Source organism: Gasterosteus aculeatus, chromosome 3 (genome assembly GCF_964276395.1).
Source record: "Gasterosteus aculeatus chromosome 3, fGasAcu3.hap1.1, whole genome shotgun sequence".
Taxonomy (NCBI): Eukaryota; Metazoa; Chordata; class Actinopteri; order Perciformes; family Gasterosteidae; genus Gasterosteus; species Gasterosteus aculeatus.
The window spans coordinates 8,634,474-8,659,443 of NC_135690.1; the positions used below are offsets into that span (position 1 = coordinate 8,634,474).

General features: G+C 44.0%; 3 protein-coding genes across 16 annotated transcripts in view; 1 reads left to right on the forward strand and 2 right to left on the reverse strand.

Moving 5' to 3' along the window:
- Window positions 1-617: 617 nt before the first annotated feature.
- On the forward strand, window positions 618-7,312 carry LOC120816519 (alpha/beta hydrolase domain-containing protein 17A). Its single transcript, XM_040172182.2, has 6 exons — window positions 618-827; window positions 1,539-1,624; window positions 2,080-2,585; window positions 2,838-3,032; window positions 3,383-3,562; window positions 4,424-7,312. Exons 3-6 carry the CDS (start codon window positions 2,083-2,085, stop codon window positions 4,647-4,649), a joined length of 1,104 nt encoding a protein of 367 aa, XP_040028116.1. The 5' UTR covers window positions 618-827; window positions 1,539-1,624; window positions 2,080-2,082; the 3' UTR covers window positions 4,650-7,312.
- Window positions 7,313-7,576: 264 nt separating this feature from the next.
- LOC120816520 (GRAM domain-containing protein 2B) lies at window positions 7,577-12,966 on the reverse strand. Of its 2 annotated transcripts, none has more exons than XM_040172185.2 (12): window positions 12,808-12,966; window positions 12,290-12,430; window positions 12,158-12,215; window positions 11,741-11,813; window positions 11,436-11,539; window positions 11,158-11,247; window positions 10,354-10,419; window positions 10,210-10,272; window positions 9,809-9,890; window positions 9,482-9,647; window positions 8,902-8,994; window positions 7,577-8,479 (listed from the first exon to the last, which is right to left on the reverse strand). In XM_040172185.2, the coding sequence occupies exons 1-12, from the start codon at window positions 12,846-12,848 to the stop codon at window positions 8,464-8,466; spliced, it is 993 nt and encodes a 330-aa protein (XP_040028119.2). In that variant the 5' UTR covers window positions 12,849-12,966; the 3' UTR covers window positions 7,577-8,463. The 2 variants fall into 2 exon arrangements, with proteins under 2 accessions (XP_040028119.2, XP_040028118.2); XM_040172184.2 differs by having other exon boundaries at window positions 9,755-9,890.
- A 2,244-nt stretch (window positions 12,967-15,210) lies between these two features.
- The window catches only part of LOC120815358 (receptor-type tyrosine-protein phosphatase S), a 57,965-nt gene continuing 48,205 nt past the window's right edge, over window positions 15,211-24,970 (reverse strand). For 11 of the 13 annotated variants that reach the window (XM_078099029.1, XM_040170278.2, XM_078099022.1 and 8 more), the window contains 12 exons: window positions 23,566-23,663; window positions 23,110-23,233; window positions 22,510-22,685; window positions 22,096-22,215; window positions 21,187-21,341; window positions 20,562-20,847; window positions 20,097-20,275; window positions 19,620-19,746; window positions 19,395-19,520; window positions 18,432-18,586; window positions 18,174-18,309; window positions 15,211-17,818 (listed from right to left, as the gene is read on the reverse strand). In XM_078099029.1, the coding sequence (XP_077955155.1) occupies window positions 17,750-17,818; window positions 18,174-18,309; window positions 18,432-18,586; window positions 19,395-19,520; window positions 19,620-19,746; window positions 20,097-20,275; window positions 20,562-20,847; window positions 21,187-21,341; window positions 22,096-22,215; window positions 22,510-22,685; window positions 23,110-23,233; window positions 23,566-23,663 (1,751 nt within the window). In that variant the 3' untranslated portion in view covers window positions 15,211-17,749. The remainder of the gene's footprint in view (window positions 17,819-18,173; window positions 18,310-18,431; window positions 18,587-19,394; window positions 19,521-19,619; window positions 19,747-20,096; window positions 20,276-20,561; window positions 20,848-21,186; window positions 21,342-22,095; window positions 22,216-22,509; window positions 22,686-23,109; window positions 23,234-23,565; window positions 23,664-24,970) is intronic. The other 2 variants (XM_078099031.1, XM_078099030.1) reach the window with 1 other exon arrangement.

Here is a 24,970-nt window from a genome sequence, read left to right on the forward strand (position 1 = left end):
CGCACAAGCAGACATACACGCAGATATAATGCAATGCATCAAGCCATTATTGAACGAATTGTTCGATAATCGTCAGCAAAGTTAAATGGCACAGCACCGGGAGTAATACCTTCATATGTTTTATTTTAGTTTATTTATCAATAAAATATTGTGCATTAAAGTGATATCAAATAAACCTTCGGGCAGCATATAAAGTAGTTATTAGCCAGCTATAACACTAAATGTGTCAAATAATAACATAAAAAACGTCCATTCCGCTGCATTAAATGAAGACCTTTCCATAAGACAAGTACATTTAGCTGGTACTTCAACGAGTTAAGGATTAGAATACTTGCACTGGATCTGAATAGAGTTTTAAACATTCAGGCTTACTGGAATAAGAAATACGAAATACTGAATAAGAAATACTGAGTTGACTCATTTATGAAAATAAAAATAAAAATAATTGAAATAAGTGAAATTGTTGTTAGTACTATTTAAGCTATAGTCACCATTTTATATTACACAATCATATCAACTGACACCCCTCCCATACAGACTGAATGTTTAATATAAATGCTAAAATACAAAATGATATCACGGTAATAAAGTTTTAAAAAAGGGAATACAGGCCTACGTCACTTCCGAGTTTAATCGGACAGTAGTAAAAAAAAAAAATTGGGTTGCCATGAATTTCAGCTAGCCAGCCACCGACAACTGTCAATACACTTGGGTAAAACGACCCATGTCAAGACACGAGAGGAATTGTCGAAGTCTTTAGCCGCTTCTGTGGACACATAAGTTAAGTTAGGGGCACACCGGCCCGCCTGATAACCTACTGTGAATCGGTAAGTAGCTAGCTCTGAGGCTAACGTTGTAGCGAGCTGCCGCTAGCTGGTTAGCTAACGCTAAGGGATGATATTCGGACTGTTATCTGACATTAACCCGTCCAGTGGCTAATGTCATATTTTACCAGCAACGTGTCGCTTATCTTTCTTCTCGCTTTTATGAAGGCTTTGTCATCATTCTCCTGCCGTTATGGGCCCACATTACCGGCTAACGTTAGAGGTTAATATCGTTGTTAACCATGTAGCCACCATTAGCACATTAGCCGCTCTCTGTGTCTGTGTTGAGGGGTTTGCTGTTATTAGGCACCAATGTCCATGATCACGCCAAGCAGCGGGGATCACTTTAATCCCGCATTGAGATGTCAGCAGCCTCAGCAGATGTCTAAATGCATCTAACTTCCGCCTAAGTGAGAGCTAAATGTTAACAGGAGCTGTGAAATGATGACAATGGCAACTGATGTCTTGGCCGCTATAATACATTCGGGTGTATCTTATATTTTTTAATCAAAGCAATATCACATCTATGCCCGGTGTCTGTGTAATTCGATTTGGTTGCATCTGCTACAATTATTACAACAATGATTGTAGATTAAGCATTGTGATAATTATGTTACTGTATATCAGCATCTAAGGCCTGTCAAGTATAGTACGTTGCTGCATGATGTAGATGTATTTCAATGTGTTAACTTTTTCTCTTTTTTTAAAATCAAGATCCTGCAGGCACAGTAACTAGTTCAGAAGACCTTGGCGCCTGCCCGTGCCAGTTCATTTAAAGCCCAAGGGTTTTCTGAATCCAGGTATGTTCATAACTGTATATGTGCAGTGAAGAACCAAGAAATTGACTTGTGGATTTTTATCTACTTGTTCCCACCTTCAAAATAAATGTCCTCCACTGTCATTGCAACATTCTGCCTTGAACTAATAACTTTGGAGCAAGTATAGGATGTGGTCGATCAAGGAATCCCCTGTTGAGCTTTTTACCCATCACATCCCATATTTAAACCACTGTAGCTACTAAGTGCGAAATCAAAACACGCCTCATTATGTAGTGCCGCTGCTCATTTTCCCAGAGGCTACTCATCCAGATATGAAATAGCATTCAAATGTAACATTTTCTTATAACGACAATGGACACACTAAACACGGAAAGAACCCTTGTTGTGAATTACGGCTAAAAGGTTTTTTGTCATTGTTGCTTTCCTTGTTTGTTCTGCCATCTAATTATTCTCTAACATGTTTATTTTTCTGCCAGAAGATGAACGGTCTGTCCATACGAGAGCTATGCGGCCTGTTCTGCTGCCCCCCTTGCCCCAGCCGTATTGCAGCCAAACTGGCATTCCTCCCTCCAGAGCCCACGTACGCCCTTCTCCCTGATCCAGATCCAGGCTCTGCGGCTGGAACTGCTCCAGGGTCCAGTTCCGGGACGGCTCAGCCTTCTCTTGGAGCCCCAGGACTGCGTTCCCGACTAGGCGCCGGTACTGGTGCTGACAGAGTAGGAGCGGGAGCAGTTGCTGGAGGAGGTGGCGCTGGTGGGGGTGGTGGAGTAGCAGGAGGAGGCGGAGGAGGAGGTGTTGGTGGTGCAGGTGGCAGCAGCAGCGGCGGGGGCTGGAGTGAGGGCAGGTGGAAGCTTCATCTTACAGAAAGGGCGGAGTTCCAGTATTCACAGAGAGAGCTGGATCTGACTGATGTATTCCTGACCAGATCTAGCAAAGGGAACCGGGTGGGGTGCATGTATATTCGTTGTGCCCCCAATGCAAGGTGAGACACACACCACTCTCTGCACACCCTGCACCTGGAGACACACAGAACACAACCCAGTATCTCTCTGTTTTGTGTGTATTTTTGTTTCGGTAGGTTGCCTTTTGTAAAAAAAAACGAATTCAAATATATTTGGTTCAGTTAAACAATAACTATAATAAGCCATTTTATTCTATCAACTCAGTGTAGCTTTGTCCCTCATCCACCTGCCTAACTTGCTTCTCTTTTCTTCCACCTCCTTTTGTCTTACAGGTTTACAGTGTTGTTTTCTCATGGCAATGCAGTAGATCTGGGTCAGATGAGCAGCTTCTACATTGGCTTAGGCACACGCATCAACTGCAACATCTTTTCCTATGATTACTCGGGCTACGGCGTTAGCACTGGCAAGCCCTCTGAGAAGAACTTGTATGCCGACATTGATGCCGCCTGGCACGCCCTGCGCTCTCGGTAAGCAGGGTCAAGAAACGTGCGTCACCATCAGGATCCAAAATGAACGGCCAAAAAGCCAGTTAAAGTGACCACTTAAAGTGACCACTCGCATCACTGGCCAGAAACCTTTGGTTGAAAGTAACATTTAGTTTGCTCTGCGACCATCAGCCAGTCACATCCAAGATAGGTTCTGCGTCTCTGCATAGAACCATATTCTCTTTGCTTATGATATTTTCTTTTAGTCTATCATCAAACACGAAACACAAGCTTACGACAATTTATTCACACCAGCCCTTCTGCACTTCTCATACTTGACTAGTACTGTTATTTTTGTGTCCTGTACCTAACACTTGCGTGTGTACTCTCAGGTATGGCATCAGTCCTGAGAATATCATCCTGTACGGACAGAGCATCGGCACGGTACCCACAGTAGACCTGGCGTCACGGTTTGAGTGTGCCGCTGTGGTCCTCCACTCTCCTCTCACCTCTGGAATGAGAGTAGCCTTCCCCGACACCAAGAAAACATACTGCTTTGATGCCTTCCCTAAGTAAGTCTTCTGATTTATTCTGCGTTGCCAAACAATATTTGAAAAGAAAAAGATGTTTCTGAACCAAGATATTATATTCTAAATATAGAGTGACATCAATGAAAGCTGTCATTGATGTTCTGATTGTTTTTGTAGTGCAACATGGAAGCATTATGACCGATGGAAGTTGAATGAACTTATTGTTAAATCAATATGGATTAACAATCATTCTTAAAGTTGTCGATGCATGATGATATAATAGAAATCCCTTGAAGGTCCCACTTAAGTGTCTCTGGTTATATCAGACCAATATGGGCAATGTTTCATATCATTGAGGCGTGTCTGAATTATTGTAATAATGCATCTACAATATTTCATTGTCTAATTATTTTATTTAGATTCCCATTGGTTGTTACCTTGGCAACAAACACTTTTCTCAGAGTTTTTGCTGCAAATGTCACAACGTACTGTTGATCGGTGCTTGTGAACCACTAGTTTTGCTGCAATAACCAAAAACAAGACCTCCAATCTTGTTATTTTTTTACAGAAATGTTTCCTCAATACAATTTTTTGAAAAATATGTATCCCTATGATGTAATGTATCATTTATTTGGATTTAACAACGATTGTTAGTAATATAATTAGCGTTTAGATGGAAAGCAATGAAACCTGTTACCTTTAGATTCCATGTAATTAAACAGCTGAACACATGAAGTTCTGCCTTTTGTCTGCTTTAAACCTTTAAATAATCATTCCAACCAGCAGGAGTGGGTCAAAAGCCAGAATTTTTTATAGTATCACATTAACGTATGCCCAAAGTCGACTAAAATGCACAGTGTCCTTATTTGAGTACATTAACATCATCCGTCATTCTTCCCTCAGCATAGAGAAAGTGTCAAAGATCCCGTCTCCTGTGCTCATCATCCACGGTACGGAGGACGAGGTGATTGACTTCTCTCACGGCCTGGCCCTGTTTGAGCGCTGTCCCAAGGCGGTGGAGCCCCTCTGGGTGGAGGGGGCCGGCCACAACGACATTGAGCTTTACAGTCAGTACCTTGAGAGGCTACGGCGCTTCATCAACCAGGACCTGGCGGCACAGCACGCCTGAGAAGCCAACGGCGGCCTCTCTGCGTTTGTATGACTGACTTGTGAGAGATTGACCTGATTGAGCGTGATTTTTTTAAATTATAATTTATTTAATTTGATCCCATCTGTGTGTCTTTGAAGCAGCTCACCTTTATGTTTCTTCTCATGACACATTTCCTGTTAGAAAGGAGGATTTTTAATCTCAGCAGCTTTACCCATCTGTGTGGTGAAACGCTAAAAAGCAAAGGCTGAGATTGAATAACTTCACAAATCGGGTTTTAACGTGAGGAAATTTATGAATTGCAGCTTTGAAATGTGTCGCTAACATAACTGAAGAAGTAACAACAATGTGCCCAATGCCCAAAAGGCACACAGATGTCAATTTTTTAAGTAGAGCGTGATAGGGAATGTATGAGTCAGATGAGTGGAAATGTGTGTGTGTGTGTGTGTGTGTGTGTGTGTCTGGGATAAGAAGAGAGAGTGTGTGCTGGAAAGAATAATGAAGGACAGCCTGATGACTTCAACATCTGTGGAGGACGCTAATAGAAACGTATTGATGTTGATGTTTTTTTTTTCCCGTTTTCTTTTTGTGAGTATATGTAAGAAGAATACCTCCACTGCTCGACCGGCCCTCTCTCCGGTGGACAAACACCGGTCGAGCGCTCCGTTAATGGACGTCCATCTGACAGCCAGTTGCGTTTCCCAAGTTGCTGTCTAGCTAACACTAACCTTCTTTATCTGTGTGACTTGGGGGTCCATCTCCCTGCCTTCTGGTGGTTACATAAGGACTCGTCTGGAATACCGTCATAGCTTGTATGACTGCTGAGTGTCCCGTACTCTCCGGTCGCTCATTTTGGACTCTTGGAAAAGATTACAGAATGGCTGGCTTCCACTTCCTTTCGTGGCCGTGCTGTAGCTTTAGCCTTCACCTGGAGTCGGAATTTTGCAGCAGCAACTTATGGGGAATTGTTTTGATTCCCCTTCATTGCTTCTCTCCAACCGGTCCGACAGATTTGTGTTTACTGCCGCGTGATGTTTAACAGTCAGGCAGACGCCACGAGTCAGATTTAAAGGTGTTGTTTGACATTTAGGGGAATGCACTATGAGTTCTGGAAGAAGATTAAGGCGGCTGTACTTGTATTCTTACAGCACAGTTTGTGTTCCATTAGCTCATCACAGCGGTTAGTCAGCCTCTCGTTCATATGCACATTTGTTTTGAACCCGTTTGTTTTCCCTATTTTTTGTCTTGATGTAATTAATCCTAGCGCGTTTGTCGTAGTGTGGGGCCATAGGTTGTTTGTTTCAGAGCCATGCGTGTCGATGTCATGACCATCGGATCGGGTGTCCGGACAGGACGGCCTACTGAAGCTGTTTTCAAACCTCTGTGGCCCTAAATGTACAGGAGCTCTCTTATGGGTGGCAGCACGCTTCATGTCTGACACAAGCCATATTTGAGCCGCTCACTGTTGATGTGGTGCAGGTTCCACCACACCTACACACACACACACACACACACACACACACACACACACACACACACACACACCTACACACACACACACACACACACACACATATAATACATGTGCTGTAGAATACAGTATATTGACACATTTCTATATATCAGATCAAGCATGACAAAAGCAGGTCTTAAGTTCAGCACTATTGTACAAAGCATCCAAAGTGTAACAGGGGTATAACATGTAAGTTTGTCTTCATTATTATTATTATTATTATTGACTGTATTTTACAGGCCAGCGTCAAGGATACTCTACATTCGGATAATTAGTACTGAACCCTGTGTGTAGATGTTCTGGTGACTGGCTAGCACCACATTTCAGATGTACCCGAGGCGTCTGCTGCATAGGAGACGCATCAGTTTCAGTGATGGTAGCTGCGTTTTTTGTACTCAACTAGCGCTGATCGGATTACTCCATTATAGGAGTGCCAGTGGGTTTCGGTGTGATCACTTCAAACAGGGAATATTTCCATTCTCATCCCGTGCTTCGTGTCTCCGATATTTGAATAATGGAAATCTGTTACTATCTTGGACCAGTGATCCGAGCTGAGCAGGAATCAGAGCGTCATCCGCTCCGTTGTTTTTTCCTGGACTGGTCGAGTTTTCAGGGAAACCTCTGGATCCACCTTTCATTCTTTTGGTGGAGACTTGCAGTGTTATTGATGCGCCACTATGGTAGATGTATATTGTATCCTCTGGCTCTGAATGTGTATTGATGGGGGGGGAGGCGGGGGGGGGGTGAACAGTGAAAACTGTATGCATGTCTATAGTGTTTAGCAAGGCAGTACGTTTGAACGTTATCTCTATTATGTATTCTATGTGAGGATGAAGCTGAACTCATGGCATTGGAACATTGAAGCGCTTTAAAGAAAAAAGAAAAATGGGACGTTTATTTTCATTTTTAAAATGCTGATACTAACTGATGTATTGTTATGAGTTTTGTGCTAGAGTTTGGCGGGGCATTGTTACGTGGGTGGGGGGGGGGGGTAGACTATACTAGTGGGCTGTTTATATCGTTACTGTACTTACCTATTCTATTCTTTGTATTATGATTTTATGTTGCTTTTTTGAACTGAAAAAATGATGTAATGAATTTATTCACGGGATTGAATCTTGACCTTTTTATGGACAACAAAACAATAAAAAAAGAACACTTATGTACAAAACTCTGACACTGAGTATTTGTAATTGATCAGGTTAATAAGAATTGATATCTGGTAGTGAAATTGCAATTTATATGTAAATATTGATTTAGCATTTGGATGAGGTGACTTTGCACACCAGTTAAATTAGGATAATATGTAAAATCACACCTAACATCCAGGGTTCCTACAGTTATGAGCACTGGTTGAAATGTGGAATTTGAAAATAGTGGAAAGGCTTTGGAAATAGTTTGATAAATGACTTAATGTGGTTCAATGAATATCAAATTCAAACCGAGCTGCTGTTTTTATTTTAATCCACCCAATATGAGGCATACATTTTGTCGCTTATTCATCACAGCAATCTTTTGGCACCACACATTTGACATACTTCTGCAAAAACGTATAAGAATACTAGACATAAGACATTGTTACTATTTGATGAAATCACACTGATAGATATATTATTATATTCTGATATATAATGTAGTGTTGAAGCTTTCATAACAGAATCCTGCCTTGGTAACAGCGTTTAGTGGTGTGTGCCCTCTGCTGGCGGGTTATTGCCAATTACAGTCTTTTAAAACACGTCACGAGATTCCAGCAGTTTATGCAGAAAAAGGTGAAAACCTCCTTTCATTTCAAGTACAACGCCTTTTCAAATAGACCAAGAATTAAGAGCTTCTACACATTATCGGGGTCCTGGCTGTGATCTGAGATTAAAACGTCCAAGACTCCAGCAAAACTCAGCTTGCTGATCTCAGCTGTTCAGCGGCCATGAAATAAGCTCCAGCCGGCCGCCTCCACATGGCTCCGGGCGCTGGATCCTCAGCGCGTTATTTGATTTGTCAGCACAGAATGAATTTGCTCCGGATAGAAATATTGGGGATTCTCTGCCAGCAGAGTTCAGCCATCCGTGGAGTTCACCGACGGCGGCCTTGTTCAGACATCCAAAAAGCCTCTTGCTGCTGACCCGCGTTGACAAGGAGGATCGATGTCCAGCAGGAGACAACTCGTTTGTGCACAATATTTGAAATTAACTGAAAGATGTACAGTGGTGTCAAATGGAACGAATCTCACAGCTGAGGTGCTTTTGGCAGCCGGCCTCGGTGTGCAGCAGTGCTCCGAGTACAAAGGTGCAGCGCATTTGTTCCTAGGAGGGTTTTTGCCTCCGGCTACATGTGCGGGTACCTGCAGAAGGAGAGGTGAATGATGTAAACATGCACAACCCAAAGACACCGCAAATCAAAGGAAGTAGGATGAAAAATACAGCAAAATACACCAAATCCAAACCCTGGAAAGTACTTTTCAACACTGAAAAAGAAAGCCATCCTCAAAGCCATCACGTACTAAATCACTAATGGGTTATAAATTAATCTTTAAGGATACAAGTGACGTTCTTGTTCGACACTGTTTGCCAAGCATTTCAACCCGTGAAAGCGCACATACTTCCTGGTGGGTGCGACTCTATTCATCGCTTATCTCTCGTGACAATGCGGTTGTGAACCTGTGGAACAACTTCCTGCTCCTCTTACGTAACTCGAGGGTAATGGTTTTAAAATTTTCTCCCCTAATGAAATCTCACTTTCCTTCATATGCGCGCGTCAACTGACCTTGTGCGCTGCGTGGACATCTCAACCAGCTGCTCCTCCAGCGCCACCATCCTCAGGCCGATGTAGCCGGAGGCCAGCAGGAGCAGCACCAGCCTGCAAGCACAGAGGACGTACTGTTAAACAAGGCCTTGGACGAGGCCTTCCGCTGCAGCCCTTCACCATGCACACGTCCGTGGGATCGTTGCGTGACAACGCTTTTTAAAAAACCACATCTCGAGATAATCTCTCTCATTCCAAAGGGCTTTCGAACAATCCAGAAAGTCAACATACCCCCCCCCAAAAAATGCCTTTACTCAAACATAAAGGATCATGACATTTACTCAGTGAGCGCGGCATCTGCAAAGTATTCTACGCAAAGCCAGAAAAGTTTGTAGTTGTCTGGTCCCGAGGGAAAAAAAAACGTCTCTCATTCCTCTGTGGTCGACACCCAACCTTCTTCCGTTAACAGTTCTCACACAGCAGCATTGGGGAAATGCAGCAGAGAGATGCACAGTGCCGGGAGAAGTATTCATACTATTCAGTAAAGGTGCCCCTTCCTCTGAGTACATTGACTTTAACTGGCTGAAACAATGAAACTCACAGCATCATGTAGACGTAGAAGAGAACGCCGAGACTTCTTAACTCTCTGAGGAAGAAGAGTGGTGCGACCGTCTCTATGATCCTCCGAATCCAGGATTTGGCTGGTTCGCCTCCATTGTCTTCGTCTGTTGAGCTGTTTTGACGGGTGGAATTGCGTCTTGTAGGAGCTGGAAAGCCATGAATGTTCGTATAATAAAAAACAGTTTTAATGATATTAACCTTAAGGTCTGATCTGAAAAAAGGGATGAAATTGCCAAAAGACAACAGGACTAACCAGGGACGATTACTCCGTTTACGCTTCCCTCCATCTGTCCCGTCCATTTCTCACCTTCGCTGGACATCTGAGAGAAGCTGCTCTGTCTGCTGAGATCACGATCTACGCTGTCCTCCAAACTCGAAAAACTGGAGGCCTGCCGACAAGGACGGAGACGCTGCAGGTTAAAGTCTCTGCTGGCGTGCGTCACGCACTCACATTTGCTTAGGACCCCTTAAGTTCTTTGGTACGGTGGAATTAGAAGACGTTTTTTTTGATTGGCATGTTTCATCAAGAAGGCCATTCCAAGTGCTTCACAGAAAACCATTAAAACCATCAACACATGAGGGAAAATGAAGGAAAATTGGTTGAAACATTTAATAAAAACATCAAGGAAACAAGCTTAAAACATACTGAAAATGTCAGTGGAGATTATGACGTTCACGACAAACAAAGAGTGGCTGTAGCAAACACACCATGTCGTTATCCGCTTCATTCTCTGCAAATGAAGGATGAGGGCTGCTGTTGATGCTCTTCTTCTGTTTCAGGCAAACACAGAAACGTGAGCGAGACTTCAGTTCAAGCTGAAGCGTATTTGTGCTCGGAGCACCTGCCCGTACCTGAAGGCAGAGCGCCTGGAGGAGTTTATAACACGTCTCGCGGCGCGTCAGAGACATGAACGTGTGCTGAAAAGAGAAAGCGAGAGAGAAGATTAATGACGTGGCAGAGCCGTCCATGTTAAAAGGAATATGACATCTGGAATTTACAAGCTGCATGTTTCTTTGAACAAACTTTAAATTATAATTTCCCAGGTTTTACGTTCAGTTTTCTCCACCCTTTTATTGATTGGTGGTCAGAAGTGGAGCAGTTCCAGGATCCACTGCAAGCGATTTAGTCACACTGAATTATTATTGATGAGTTATTATTAGTAATAATAGTTTATTAACCAATATTAATCAAAACACTACTGCTAGTATATTTTATTTTTGACATAGGGACGTGGCATTGGCCAAGTACCACAGCATTTACTTTGTCTTTTAGTCTTAGCTATTTTATTCCTTATTTAATTGAAGTATTGTGCATTTACACGTAATGCAGCAAAATACACACAAACTACACAGAAGATGAAAGGAGGATCTAATTTCATGTGGTGAGACAAATACACATGTTAACAAGATGGTCTACAATTACAATTTCCCACAGCTGTGTCATAAACCTTTAGAGGTTTTACCACCTCACCTGTTTACGTTTCTATTTGGATAAAAGCCAAATTTGTTCCCTTTTTTTAACTGCCTGATTATTTATTATTATTGTAATTTCTTGTTTTTTTTGTCTGTAATTCAAAGCGTCAGTTAAGGAAATGTTTACTGGTATATTTTTTAGCTCAAAATAAGAGAAGAAAACTCAAAATAAATGGCTCTGACCTTCTCTCCATCAGCAGTTTTAATAGACAGCACAGATAAAGCGGAGCTGTGCTTCTTCACCTGCATCACGCTGGACGCAGGAATCACCACCTGCGACATTTCACAAAACAAAACACCTCAATTCTCGTAGCATCCACTGATATAACATGACGTCCCCAATTCAAACTGTACCTAAAAACATATGGATTTAATGACAGCGACATGTGAGAGAAGGCAAGTAGTTAAAGGATTTCGCTGGTGGGACTAATGCTTCACCGTATTGTGTCGGAGTTTGTTACCTTTGTGTCTTTGAGCAGCACTGACGAGTAGAAACACACATAGTTCTTAGAAACAAAGAGTCGTCCTTGATACAGCACCTCCTTCTGCAAGGCACAGGAAAATGCTACACACACACACGCACACACACACACACACACACACACACACACACACACACACACACACACACACACACACACAGTTGGTGTTGTATTAGTTCAATTATAAGGCCGCACTTATTCAAACAGAAGGGACAAGAAGAAAAAAGGGTCTTATGGTGATGTAATCAATATCAGGCAATAAGTCACAGTGTCTCTCAACTCACTGTGCAGGAGGCTCTCGCCCTCAGGAACCACATGGAACTGTTTGTAAAAGCTTTTTCTGTGCTTAAGGAACCTCTGCAGGGAGAAAAGTGGGTTATAAGGTAATCTGCGATTTAAAATCAAAGGTTTAGTGTTTGTTCTGAAACGATTCACTACTGTTTTCTTAAGGTTTATTATCTCTCGTGCTCGCTTGTGAACACTGAGACAGAACCGAAAGCGCAAAAGCCGTCGGCCCACTTCTCAACAAAGAGCTGACGCTCACTATGAAAGCGCGAGGGATCTTCCTGCTTTCACGTGGTTTTCACATCGCCACGTGACGCAGCGCCCATTGTTAGAAGAACAGATTCTCTGATTATTCTTGTCTGGCAAAGATAAAACATCAAGACGCCCAGAGGCAGGATGACGCAACACAATCTTACGCCCGTGTGAATGAGGCCGTCTGAGTGTCCAACGCTGTCCTCTGCTATGGTCTGATTCCTGAAGGCACAAAGGATAACACATCAGCATGAAAAAAAGAAACATTTTCTTTGTTTGTTTCCCCTCAAGTTTACCTGGGGGAGACGCTTGGGTTGAGGCTGTGATCCAGCTCCTGGATCTCCAGGCGGGCTTCTTCCAGACTCCCACAGTCTCTGCGGTTCTTAATGCCGAACCTGCTGCTGCTTCTTCTTCTTCCCCTGCCGAAGTCCACGCACCTGTCCGAAGAGAGCGGGAGATGAATGCCCGAATTCATATACAGCAACATAAAGTACGTTAACTCAGAAACATGACGCACGAGGAGCCGAGGAGCGCATGAAAGATGAGAATATGACGTCGTTTTATGTCTGATAGCTCAGCTGGAGAAGTTCTGTTATGTGGAAGAAAAAGCACAAAACAGCTCCAAAAAGAAGATGAGTTGAATTGGTTCTCATGGTTTAATTGTCAGCGTGTTAATTAGCGGTTTCCAGGGAACACAAAGGGCGATTTAAGAGAGGTTTCACTTTTGAAAACCATCAGCAACAAACACACGGATAATGACAGATAGAAGAAATCTGCTCAGAAGCAATATATATATATATATATCTATACTTACTCAGAGCCGTCCAGCGAGAATCTTCTACTCCTCATAGTCATGATGGAAAACAGATACAGCTCATACACATGCACACTCACACACGTTCAGACATGCAGGGAAAGTCTCTACTCTAGTCTTTAGCTCGATGCAGGAAACTAAGTGGCCAATAAAACTGAATAATCATGACAGCCTACTTACTTAACTTACTAGAATTAGCTTCTCATTGTTTAGTCAACCAATCGGCTCTCAGGGGGGAGTTTTCTTTCCCTCAAACAAAACCTATCAGGGTTTAGAGCGGCGCTTCTGCTCTTCCCCTCAACAGTCGCTATGCAGCCTCACCTTTTGACACAGGGAACAAAAGCCCGAGAGCACATGCGTGTGTGACACAGGAATGCAGGGATCGCTGTCGCCGCAGGCTGCAGCCAGGTGATCTGCTCTGCTTGACATTTAGGAATGAACAATTGCCTTTATATGCAATAAAAACCCAAACCTTTACCAAACATGGCGTTCAAAGTATTTGAATGAACCAATAATAATATTTGGAACCAAAACGCTTTGAAACACTGGCGGTTTTTTTTCCCCCACTGGTGGCTCATGTATATAGACAACACATGTAAAACAGACTGTGGCCGCTGTGTCACAGATAAATATTTCACACCAATAAATTGATCATACGAAGGTCTGACGATTTAGCTTCACACTAGTTTCACAGTTTATGGAAGTTATCGTTTGAAAATGAAGGTGCATCAATAGGGTTCAAGTTCATTTTTTATCAATGATACTTCACATTTTATTTCTATTTCATATCTTATATTGATAAATATAATTTCCTGAACACTTGCCATAGTGAGTTTTAATGTTGGAACTTTCCACAGTCCTTTTATTAAAGCATCCTGATGAACGGTCTGTTATCACACATATGATTTGCAATCCGCTTGAAGAAATGCAACGTCTTGCTGCAATAGACACATGCATAGACAAATTGAAAAAAATGTAGTTGGAAATAATTTTATTTTATATAATTTTGTTTTATAATGAACATATAATAGAAAATAGCAACGCCTGCATGTTCAGATTAACATGATCATGATGCCCACTAGCCGCTAGAAATAGCCGTTATTATGCGACACTGAACTAAGGAGGTATTTTCAGTTACTCTTCCCTGTTGGTTAGAGTTACTGTGCCTGTCTCAGCACGTCTCGAGAAGGAAATACTGCAAGTACTAATTAATGAACCCTTCAGACCACATGAATGCATTGTCCTCGGTCGGACACCTCACCACATACTCCTCCTTTTCTTTGTAATTTCACAGGGAAATCAAACTCAAATGAGGATGAATGTCACAACACATTTCAGGGTTTAGCAAATCCCACTCAGCGAGTCTTAACACATTGTAGTCAGACAAAATGAGAATGCTGCTTTATTATCGGGCAAGTGATCCGACTGATCCAACCGTGAGGGAAATACAGGTTGGATCTCCTCGTGCATGGTTGTGTACCTGCATGCACTGCAAAAACACTGTACAAGGAGCACATTCCTCTTTATCTCCATATCTAACAAAACACTACTGCTATGAGGAATGTTATTGGCTAAAAGAAAATATCTTTGACACGCAGTTGTATTTATATACCACTGTGTGTCCTGGTCACTGTCTGTGTGAACGTCATTCAGACAACACACTCTGATGTAGGTGAAAGCTCCCGAAACTAAACAGTTGGAAAGCTGCTAATTTTGTGTGAAGCTTAGCTTAGTTTTAGCAAAAACCCTCGAAGGAGGTTTGACCTAAAGTGGCGAAGGCCAACTACAAACACCTCTAAAGGATTCCGTTTCTGCAGCATCTGCAGCATCTGCACACGCATTTAGACTCATTCTTGCGGATTAGAACAGGTCATCTACCAATCACAACGTTTAATGAATGTTTTCTTCCTTCCTAACAGGTGCAACAGCATTACCAGGGCCCAGGAAGAGATGTGATCTAATCAACCAGATCAACTGCTCCTGTTCTTTGACATATTGTGGTGAAAATACTCTCACATCTGTATCACCTCAGGATTAAAGTTTATACTGGTCATTTCTTCATGCTAATCTCATCTCCAAGTTATATTCAATGATAGTGTGCATTTAAAAAAAGATTTCTGATGTTTGCAATATGTAATATTTACATTAAAAGGCAATTTCATTTTATACTACCAGTAGTGGTTAACGTGGAGACCTTTCGCATCTCTACAATTCCTCCCAGCTGAAATTACAGCAGAACTGTATGCACATTCATTTGTGACTCCCAACGAGCTGACCGTGTTGTGTAAAGGTCATTTTTGTGTTTGTGTGTTCAGCAAAGTGCCTGTTTAGAGATACTTTGGTCCCATCTAGTGGACGAGGAATGAACGACAAAGAAATAATAACGCAGTGAAATCAAGCAGCTCGTAGTGCTGTATATCCAATCATCCTGCTTTTAATACAAAGTCAAGATACAATATCTACATCCATGGTTTTGAAAGGAAAGAACAGGTACATAAGTGAGGGAGACGGCGTCTTCAGAGCCCTCAACACATTTCATTGTATGTTTCATGTGTGTGGCGTTTATATTTCTCTTGACACAATAATCATAAGAAATTGAAGGAATAACATATTTCATATATGTTGCACACTGTCAAGACTTCTGGACCACACATACATTTCATATCAGAATATTTCAGATACAAACAATACGTTTTGAGGGTGTGTATGAGTGTGTGTGTGTGTGTGTGTGTGTGTGTGTGTGTGTAGTTGGGCCATTTTTAACCCCTTTTCTTTCAAAAATACACTTGCTACCATTTGCTTCCCAGCAAACTAAATACCAACAGCTCGTCTGAGATTCTCACCAACAAGTCTGCTCTATACATCTAACTTCTCGGAGGCCCTTTAGCCTATCGGGTCTGACCGTACCCCTGTTGCTATGTTCACACCAACGCTGTTGCTATGGAGGTTGAGTGGGGGAGGGCATCAATAGGGCATAACTGTAAACTTAAGCTAGGTCTTCCTCTAATGTACATCTCTAGATAACTAGTCGGACATCAGTAATCAGTATCAAATAGCACCCTACACAGAGGGCATACTTTATAATAACAAAGCAAATAAAAAAGCACCAAAACGGACCATTGAAAATAAAAAACAAACAGTGACGATATTATACTTTAACATTGGCTCGCTAAAGAAACAAGTAAACAACATCTTATTGGTTATAGTTGCTAGATATTCCAGATAAACAGAATAAAAACAAACGTAAAAAGTAACAAAATAGAATAGTAAATATCTTTAAAAAAATCATATGAAATAAATGTGACGGAGTGAACAATAACAATAAGGCTTTCTTTTGCGACAATAACAACTACATCACATCCAATCCCACGTTATATCTTGTGCTCAGACGTATGTAACTGTACTGTATAGGACTCCAATGATAAACTGTATGTACAGAATGGGTGAAATAGCTCAAACATTGCTCATGTATTTGTGCAGTTTTGTGCAGTTTTACTGGGGGAGTCAAAGAGGAGAACCTAATCTGGTTAAGATGGATGTTCTGTACAGAGTGATTTAGCGACTTTAGACGGAGTTCATGTGGCGGAGGGACGGTCGGGTGACGGGAGACGTCGGTTCAATTCCCCCAACGCGCTGGATGTTTTTGAGGGGATTTCGCTCAACGTATTTACTGCCCGTATTCTTGAATAGTATAACACCAGATTGATTCCACTGCAAAGTGTTGGATTCAAGTAGTTAAGCTTCAGAGGACGGAAAAAACACGTTTCCTCCTCGGTTCAAGATACTGTGGAACGAAGAAATGTCTAGCACACGACGCGTGAACATAAGCAGCATGTCTAAGCACGAGACAGAAGTCAGCATAAGGCAAAGACGCACAGTAAAAACACACAAAAAAATCATGTCGGCGGAAAGTGGGGTGAGGACTGAAGCTCAACTCGGTCAAACGCACTTCTTGCAGTCGGCCGCTGCTGAGCCGACACAAACGGGGGCTGACGTCGAGAGGAGACGGGCTGGACGATGAACAAGGGCGGCGTGATTTACCAAGCGAGCTTTGTTGGACGGAGAAAGCACCGGACTGCAAACGAGGGTGTGAGAGGCTCTGACCGCTGTTCTGAGGGCCGCTGTGTTTCACAGCGAGGCTCCCGATGGTGGAGCGTGAGCTGATCCGCGTTCGAGGGGTCTGGTCTGACTTTGTGTTGCGCTGGATAAAAGAGGGCGGCCGTCTCTCCTCGTAGGCCACAGTTTGTGTTCACGCCCGTGTGGTTTCTCTTGGCACTGTGCGTTGGGTAAATCGAGCACCCGCATGCTTCTCCAACAGTCCTCGTGGGTGTCGAGTCCTCCGCTGAGGCCTCGCCTGGTCCTCTGCTTTAAGCTGTATGATCAGAGCTACCTGCGGTCGCAGCAGACACCTTTGAAACATAGAAATGTTCACCGGAACCCCTCAGTACACCAAGCCAGTAGATACAAAGTTGAGGATAAAAAGCCCATTTAGGGTGCAGCAAATATCCAGGCTCTTTGTGTGGTTTTTTTTTTTCTTTCCTTTTTTTTCTTTTTATACACATTTAGCATCATAATTCCTTTTCAGAAGCTGTTTGTATTTCACTTGTTCGTATTGGAGGAAGCTTGACCACAACACAAATGTATTATACGTCCTTCACACTGGAACACTGAGGTAAGTATATGGATTACACATGGATGGTCTCCACACCCACCGGCTCGCCAGGGGAACCCTGAAGAGTGTGGCTGCTGTCAGACAGAGATTTGTTGTTGCTGTTTTTTGTTGTTACTTTTCGTCCTTGTTGTTGTAGAATTCATCTTGCTTCCGGAAAAAAAAAAAGATCAAAATGTCCACGCTCATCTCGAGCTGTCTGTCACCCCTTCCGCTCGTCGGTTTGTTTGTGGACCTCGAAGCAGGAAGCTGGATAGATGGTCGTCTCTTGGCTTACGTTGCATAGTGGTCAAAGCTACCCAGGTACTCCAGTGCAGCCTGGTAGCAGAACTGGTATTCATCCTGGGGGAGAAGTGGGGGGGGGGGGGGGGGTGTTCACAGGGCATTGAAAAGGAACATTTGAGGGATGATATAAAGACAAAAGGTAGAACTATTGCATATTTGGTTACCAGTTAACTGCATTATGCATGTTTGTCAGAGATATCTTTATTTCATCAGTGTCGTCATTATTAAAACAGTGTGTCACAGTGGTTGAGCTTTTTATGTCTAGCCTTCCTCATCAAATTGTTCAAATAAAAATATATATATAAAAATATAGCTTGGAACAGTTGAGATAGTGATCTGAATCACTGCTTTCCTTGCTACTGTCTGTCCTGATCAATGTATCCGTGAGCGCCGCATGCTGCTCAGGGTTTACCTCAGTCTGCACCATGGCGGGTCTCTGTGTGCGCAGCATTTTGACAGTCTGGAAGATGTCCACCGCCCCTTCGTAACGCATCCTTTCCAGGACAATACTCAGGGTGATGAAGACACCTGTCCGCCCCACGCCAGCACTGCAGGCGGGAAGGAAACCGTTTGACTGCAGTTTACAACGTGCTACATTCTGACCAGCCCACTGCGGTTACTATTCTGTAATTCAAATAACAATGAGGGGGTTTAATCCTGAGCCGCTCACCTGCAGTGAACGCTGATTGGTCCGTCCTGGCCAAACTGCTCCTTGGTTTTGTGCACTTGGCCAATGAAATCAATGAAGCCCTCTCCAGATTTCGGCACGCCTTGCTCTGGCCAATCGGTGAACTGGAACTGACGCACTGTCCGGGATTGCCCATCCTGAGGGAGTGAGGAAACGAAAGAAATGAGAAGTGAAGAAGGATTTGGCTGAAAAACCTGCTTACGTCAGAGTATCTGCTGTTTTAAGCATGTACACGCTTTATAATGGGTGGTTTTTGTTGTTGTGAGGGGCTGTATTTACAATATCCTTTTTCCCTGCTAATGATTACGGTTATCTGACTTGTGACTGTGGTTAACTTCAGGCTGTGTTTGTCGGTACGTCTGCTATTGTCAGCCACTCAGTAGGCAATTACATCTTTTCTCTTCTGCTGAGCCTTTCTGACTCCCCTTTAATGGAGATCAATAGAGCATCTGTCGATGTGGCGTCAGGGCAGGACAGGCTTAACTGGAGTTATCTATGAGCGCACACGGTCGCACACACACACACACACACACACACACACACACACACACACACACACACACACACACACACACACACACACACACACACACACACACACACACACACACACACACACACACACACACACACACACACACACACACACACACACACACACACACGTAGTCAAGGTGATCTGCAGACAGCGTGCCTGAATGAGTAATCTAGGGGCTGTTGCCTATAGCGATAACCCTCCCGTGTAACACGCATTCACATAGAAAACACACACTAAGCAACACACGCCACCGGTCGATAGGACGCGCATCGCACCGCCGCCTTCCAGGGGCATTGATGGATCGGGAACAGAGAAGTCACGCAGTGTAATGTTACACTGCTGTTTGAATAAAACATACGACGGGAGGACAAAGTCTTTAAACCCCCCAAAAAACGCCATGAACTCACCCTGGCGTCCGTGACTTTGAACTCACGGAGGATGTACTGGGGCATGTTGTACTCGGCCATCGGGTCCACCACAAAGTACTGGTACCTGGCGGAGCGCTCGGCGGGCCAGTACTGGTGACACTTCTCCTGAGGGAGCCGGAAAGAACAGAAATGATTGATGACATCGTGTACAGGGCAGACACAGGCCGTTATTTGTAACACTTTGTGATTTTTTTTGTAATTTACCCGTCCTATTTCTCTCAGTTTAGTGAGCATAACCACGATGGTGGAGTTGTGTTCCCACAGCATCCTCCAGAAATCCTCCGTTGTCTCAGCCAGTGGGCCCTGGGTGGCAATGTAGCCTCTCTGCTGTCTACACACACACACACACACACACACACACATTAAGATGCCATCTCCTCCATTCATTCCTCCCGTTTTCCCGCTGTCAAGCATCGGACTGAAAAGGGGGTCAGGCTTCAGGCAAGAAGGGAAACAGTCAAAACATGTGTGTACAACCACTCTGAATGGCTGAATCATCAGAAGCGAGCGCTGTGCAGCGGGAATAATGGCGGGAAGATGTATATAGAAATGACGGATCTGACAGGGCGTGACAGGTGGGTACACTGTGGTGAAAAGCCATCCAATCCTTTCCCTCATCAAGCCGTCATACGAGGACGAGGGGGTCGGGTCATGTTAGCGTTTTCATGGATGGAAATATACCTGTATCCGTCTATGTAACTGGCGTTGATGTAGTCAGAGCCTTCCAGGCCTCTTATTGGCTGGAGGCAGACGCGGGTGGTTTCATAGGGCATAATGTTGACCAGTCGATTCTTAAATTTGTTGCAAGGCAGGTTGGCTGTGACGAACCGGGACGTGTGGGCCTTGGTGTTGGCCAGCCGCTGGACAGGGCGAGAAAAAAAACAATTTTGCATGCACGAGTTCAGCATTATTAAGGAATATTTGCTCAAGTAACTCATGTACAAAGGCACACTAGTGCCTTTATCTAGTCAAACCATTTCAGAAAGGAAAAGAAATCTCATGTCAAACTTCTCACAGAATTATGCAATGGGTCAAATATGTATTCCTAACTACTAATGGCTTTTGTTTTAAGGAGCCACAAACTACAAACCTTTAAAACCTCCTCTCTATTCCTCTTTCTATCCTTTCTCCCGCCTCCTCCCCTACCTTGAACTCCAGCTCCATGCCAGTGATGTGCTCCCCGGTCTCCACCTTGGACAGCTTCTGCATGTAGGAGAAGAGACTCCTGGCGGCCACCTCGGTGTTCCCGCAGGCCACGGCCTCCTGCAGGGCCTCGTGGATGAAGCTGTATTGGTCCTCCGTCTGCACCATGTAGTTCCGCTGTGAGCGCATCAGAGTCACATGACCGTAGATATCCACAGTGCGCTCGTGTCGAATGCGCTCCAGCATGGCATCGATGACGATAAAACAGCCAGTGCGACCAACGCCAGCACTAATAGAGGGAGAGGGATGGATGGGATGTCAGTTGATAGGATATTAGTTCTGATGTTAAATTCAAAGGAACAGTTTAGCATTTGGGGAAATGGAATTACTGGCTTTTTTTGGATGATAACACGATGATGGATGACAAGGTCTGGCCATCAAATTGAAAGCTAAGCAAAGCTAAAAGGGCAGCTGGTTTGCTGAGCACAGCATTAAGATTAGAGAAAAAAAATCTCCTCTTTTGCTTCATTCATACAAAAAAATGTCAATTTTGTGCGAAAGCAATTACGTGCAATTCCCCAAATGGTAATTCAATCCTTTGAGATAGACCTGTGTGTGTTTACTGCACCTGCAGTGAGCGATGATAGGTCCCGCATCCGGAGGGTTGCAGGCTTTCACCCTGCGGAGGAAGTTGAGGAAGGGGGTCGGATACTCCGGCACTCCGTGGTCGGGCCAGGATGTAAACTGGAACTGACGTACCTCTCGCCGTTCACTGCTGCCACTCTAATATAAGAGACAAGCAGAAGAAAACAGATTTACTCTCACTGAAAGGATCTGTACGTGTGCCAGCTCAAGCTCTTGTTATGGGAGGTTTTGACATAAATAGAGTGCTGTTTGTCATGCCAGCATTAAACTCCATTCTAATTACTGCCAGTCATTCAAGACTACTGTGTACTACTAAGACATGACTACTTTTTTCATACCGAATGTCCGAGAACTATTTGTTTATACGTACTTAGTATATTAAAGGAATATCTTTCTGGTAGACTAGACCTGCATTTTAAACAAATGCACCCTAAGACATGAATAATACATTCCAAACATTTAATGTGCAATAGTCTTTGCTCTATGACGGATTTCCTAACGTGACATTTCAGAACGCATCGACACAAACTGAGAAGCGGGGCAACACAGCTGGCCTAGTTTCTGTAAGTAGGCCACAGAGACGCGCGCTAGTCTGGCGGTCCTCGATTAGCCCTCTGCTGAGACAGAGCGCTCTGCTTCCAACGGTGATCAAATGTCAGCGCCCGACACAAGGAGGCCGACCTGGTTTGGTCACTCCATGAAGCGCAGACAAATGTCTTCTCCTCCGCGGCTCCCGTTCACTGACAGCGGACAATTCTGTAATTTATTCAAGTTGCTCCCGGTTTCTAACCCGTAAACTCGTGAGATCAAAGCAGTCTTCAGTGGATGTGACAGTAATTACCAGTGACAAGTCGAGAGGGGGGGACACAGAAAAAAAAGGCAGTCAACTTACCTTATGCAGGGAAAGGGTGCGGACGCAGAATGTGGCCAGCTCCATTGTGTCCAAAAGGGTGACCTGAATCATCCCGTATGTCTCTGTGCCGCGACTCGGCCAGTACTGGTCACACTTTATCTACACGGATAAAGGAAATGCATCGTCACCATGACTAAAAATATAACTAAACTAAATATTTATATATGTGGATAAAACGCCAGCCTCGATATAAACACTGCTTTAAGTTTATAAAATAAAATGTAAGTATTTAACACAAACATTATTGCAGTTAATTGTTATTTATCAAAGGAAGGGTATCAGCTTACAGCCACTTATATCCGATCCATATATTTGAGTTGGCATCGTCCTCAGACAGATATCAGTTACCACAATCGGAAGAGGTGCGTCTCTAATCGTGACCGGCTTATCTACCCGTGACTTCTCCTCGAGACGCGTCATCATGACCACAGAGGCGGCCCGCTGTTCCCAGACCATTCTCCAAAAGTCCCCGAATGTCTCCGCCAGGGCGCCCTGTGTGGCGATGTAGGCATTCTGCTTCCTGTAGCCATCCACGTAGTTGGCGTTGATGTAGTCGCTGCCCAGGACACCTGCACACAAGATACCCGTGAGGCTCTCGCTCACCTGCAATCTGCATAAGCGACGCAAAATAAATGAACCTGCATGTGTGACACCAAACAGCCGGACAAACTGTTTGCGTCGGCTTTACGCGACACTCTGTGGGTGTGAATTCATGAGCTGCAGATGAAAATCTATTCTCCCCCCCCCCCCCTCGTGTTCAGGAGGCTCCACTCGAATGCTCTCGTGCTGTTTGTCAGTCTCACGCCACTGCACACGGCCAATCTTGAGCACTGTTTGCAATTTCAGATTTCATCCATCATGCAGCTCTCCAACTCCTGCCTCACTCTCTGTTTGTGTTCAACCCCTCTGAATACAAATACAACAGACTCTCCCATTCTGGATCTCTAAACAGCTTCTTTAACTTGCCCCCCCCCTCCTCCGGTTGCTCCTCACCTTCTATTGGAGCCAGGACGACGCGCGTGTGGTCGTAGGCTATGACGTTAGCGTAGCGGTTTTTGGGCTTGTTGACCTCCAGGTTTGAGTGTTCCCATGTGAACTGCTGACTAGGGTCGATTGACTGGGAAGGAACAGCAAACACACACACACACACACACACACACACACACACACACACACACACACACACACACACACACACACACACACACACACACACACACGGTGGCATACTTAGTGGTGCATTCTATGATAATGGAAAGAGTGCGTTGTAATGTAGACAAGCTACAGCAACGATTTTCAGTGCTGAATAAATCATGAAAAAATAATTTGCACACAGAGATACAAATGTTGAATACGATTTGCTTCGTGAAGCAACGGCTTAACGGGCTTATCGCCGCTGAACAATAAGGGTGCTGGTGTGGAATAAAGAATCCACGTGAAGCATCTTACCTCGTACTCCTGAGATAGTCGCAGGTTGTCGTTGGCTTTCAGCAGCTCAATGTGCTCGGCCAGCTCACTGATGGGGATGGGAGGGTGGCTCATCATGCCTGCGTGACAACAAAGGGTCAGAGGTGATGGCGACTTTAGCCGAATTACCTCAATTAGTGAAGGTCAGCAGCACTCATGCGCAAAGGCGGGAAGATAATTCTACAATCACAGAACATCACACGTCATTAAGCTGCACGTTGAGGCAGAAAATCCATTTTGATCCATGTGTGGGGACAAAGTGAGGCGTGTTTTGTTTGTTTGTAAATTGTTTTTCTTTGATAAATTGCTTTCTCTGTGATCAGAGGAGCAACAACTCGGAGAACGCGAACGCTGACAGAACACTAATTAGGAGCAACAGCACACGCAAACACACGCACACGCACACAAAGGAAGCTACCTATGTCCTATCTATTGTCCATTCAAAAGGCAAATAGCTACAAGAATTAATCCTAGAAAAATTGATTTTTTGGCAATAAACACGATCTATTCAGGTCAGAATGTGTTCTCTGGAAGTGTAATGTATCTCGATGTGAGAGCATTTGTCCACTCTGCTGCAACAGCCATCAAAAACAGATACATATCAACGGCTATTTTCTCCTTCAGACCGGCACTGTAGCACCCACAGTAATCGCCGACAAATTGCTCCCTTCGTGACCAAAACGACCCCCGATAGCATCAGCCGGTGCAAACAAATGTAATCTTTGAGTAGTATCTCAAAAGCACAAATCTTCTAGGCGAGAAGATGTGGGAGCTTCAGGTTTGTGCAGCCATATGAGAGTAAAACGTTGCTTCCCACGGACACTTAAAAGAAATAACACAGACCTTCATGTCAGGATTAAATGAACAGTGGCATCGTTTCACTTTATACATCCTCGCAGGTAAAGCGCTGAAGGATCTCTCCAGGGTGACACATCTTGCCACCTTTTCAACAACAAACCTCGATAAACTTCAACCACGGAAATGCAGTGGGATCAGTGATCCGATTCCTCCGGGAAATGCGTCTTTTAAATGCGGACAATTTAATGAAAGAAGTGAGAGCAAAGCCGCCTCAACCACAGCAGCTGTGTTGTGAGAGCTCGCCCAGTAGGGGCGCGGAACGGAAAAATCCATGTACGTACTTCACAATGGGGCATTAGTTGGCTAAGCTCGCAAGAACGGAATGGATTCCTCTGTGGATGATCACAGGTAACCCAGTCACCTTTAGATGTGATTATTAAACCCGGGAGCAGTCGAGAGCCACGAGACGGCTTTCCGTCGTTCTCTCTGCAGCCGGCCATGTGGACTGTGGGCGAGCCGAGATGATTACATTTTGTCACACCGGTTTCGACTCGGCTGTGACTAAGCGCTGACTGTACCTGGGTGGAGG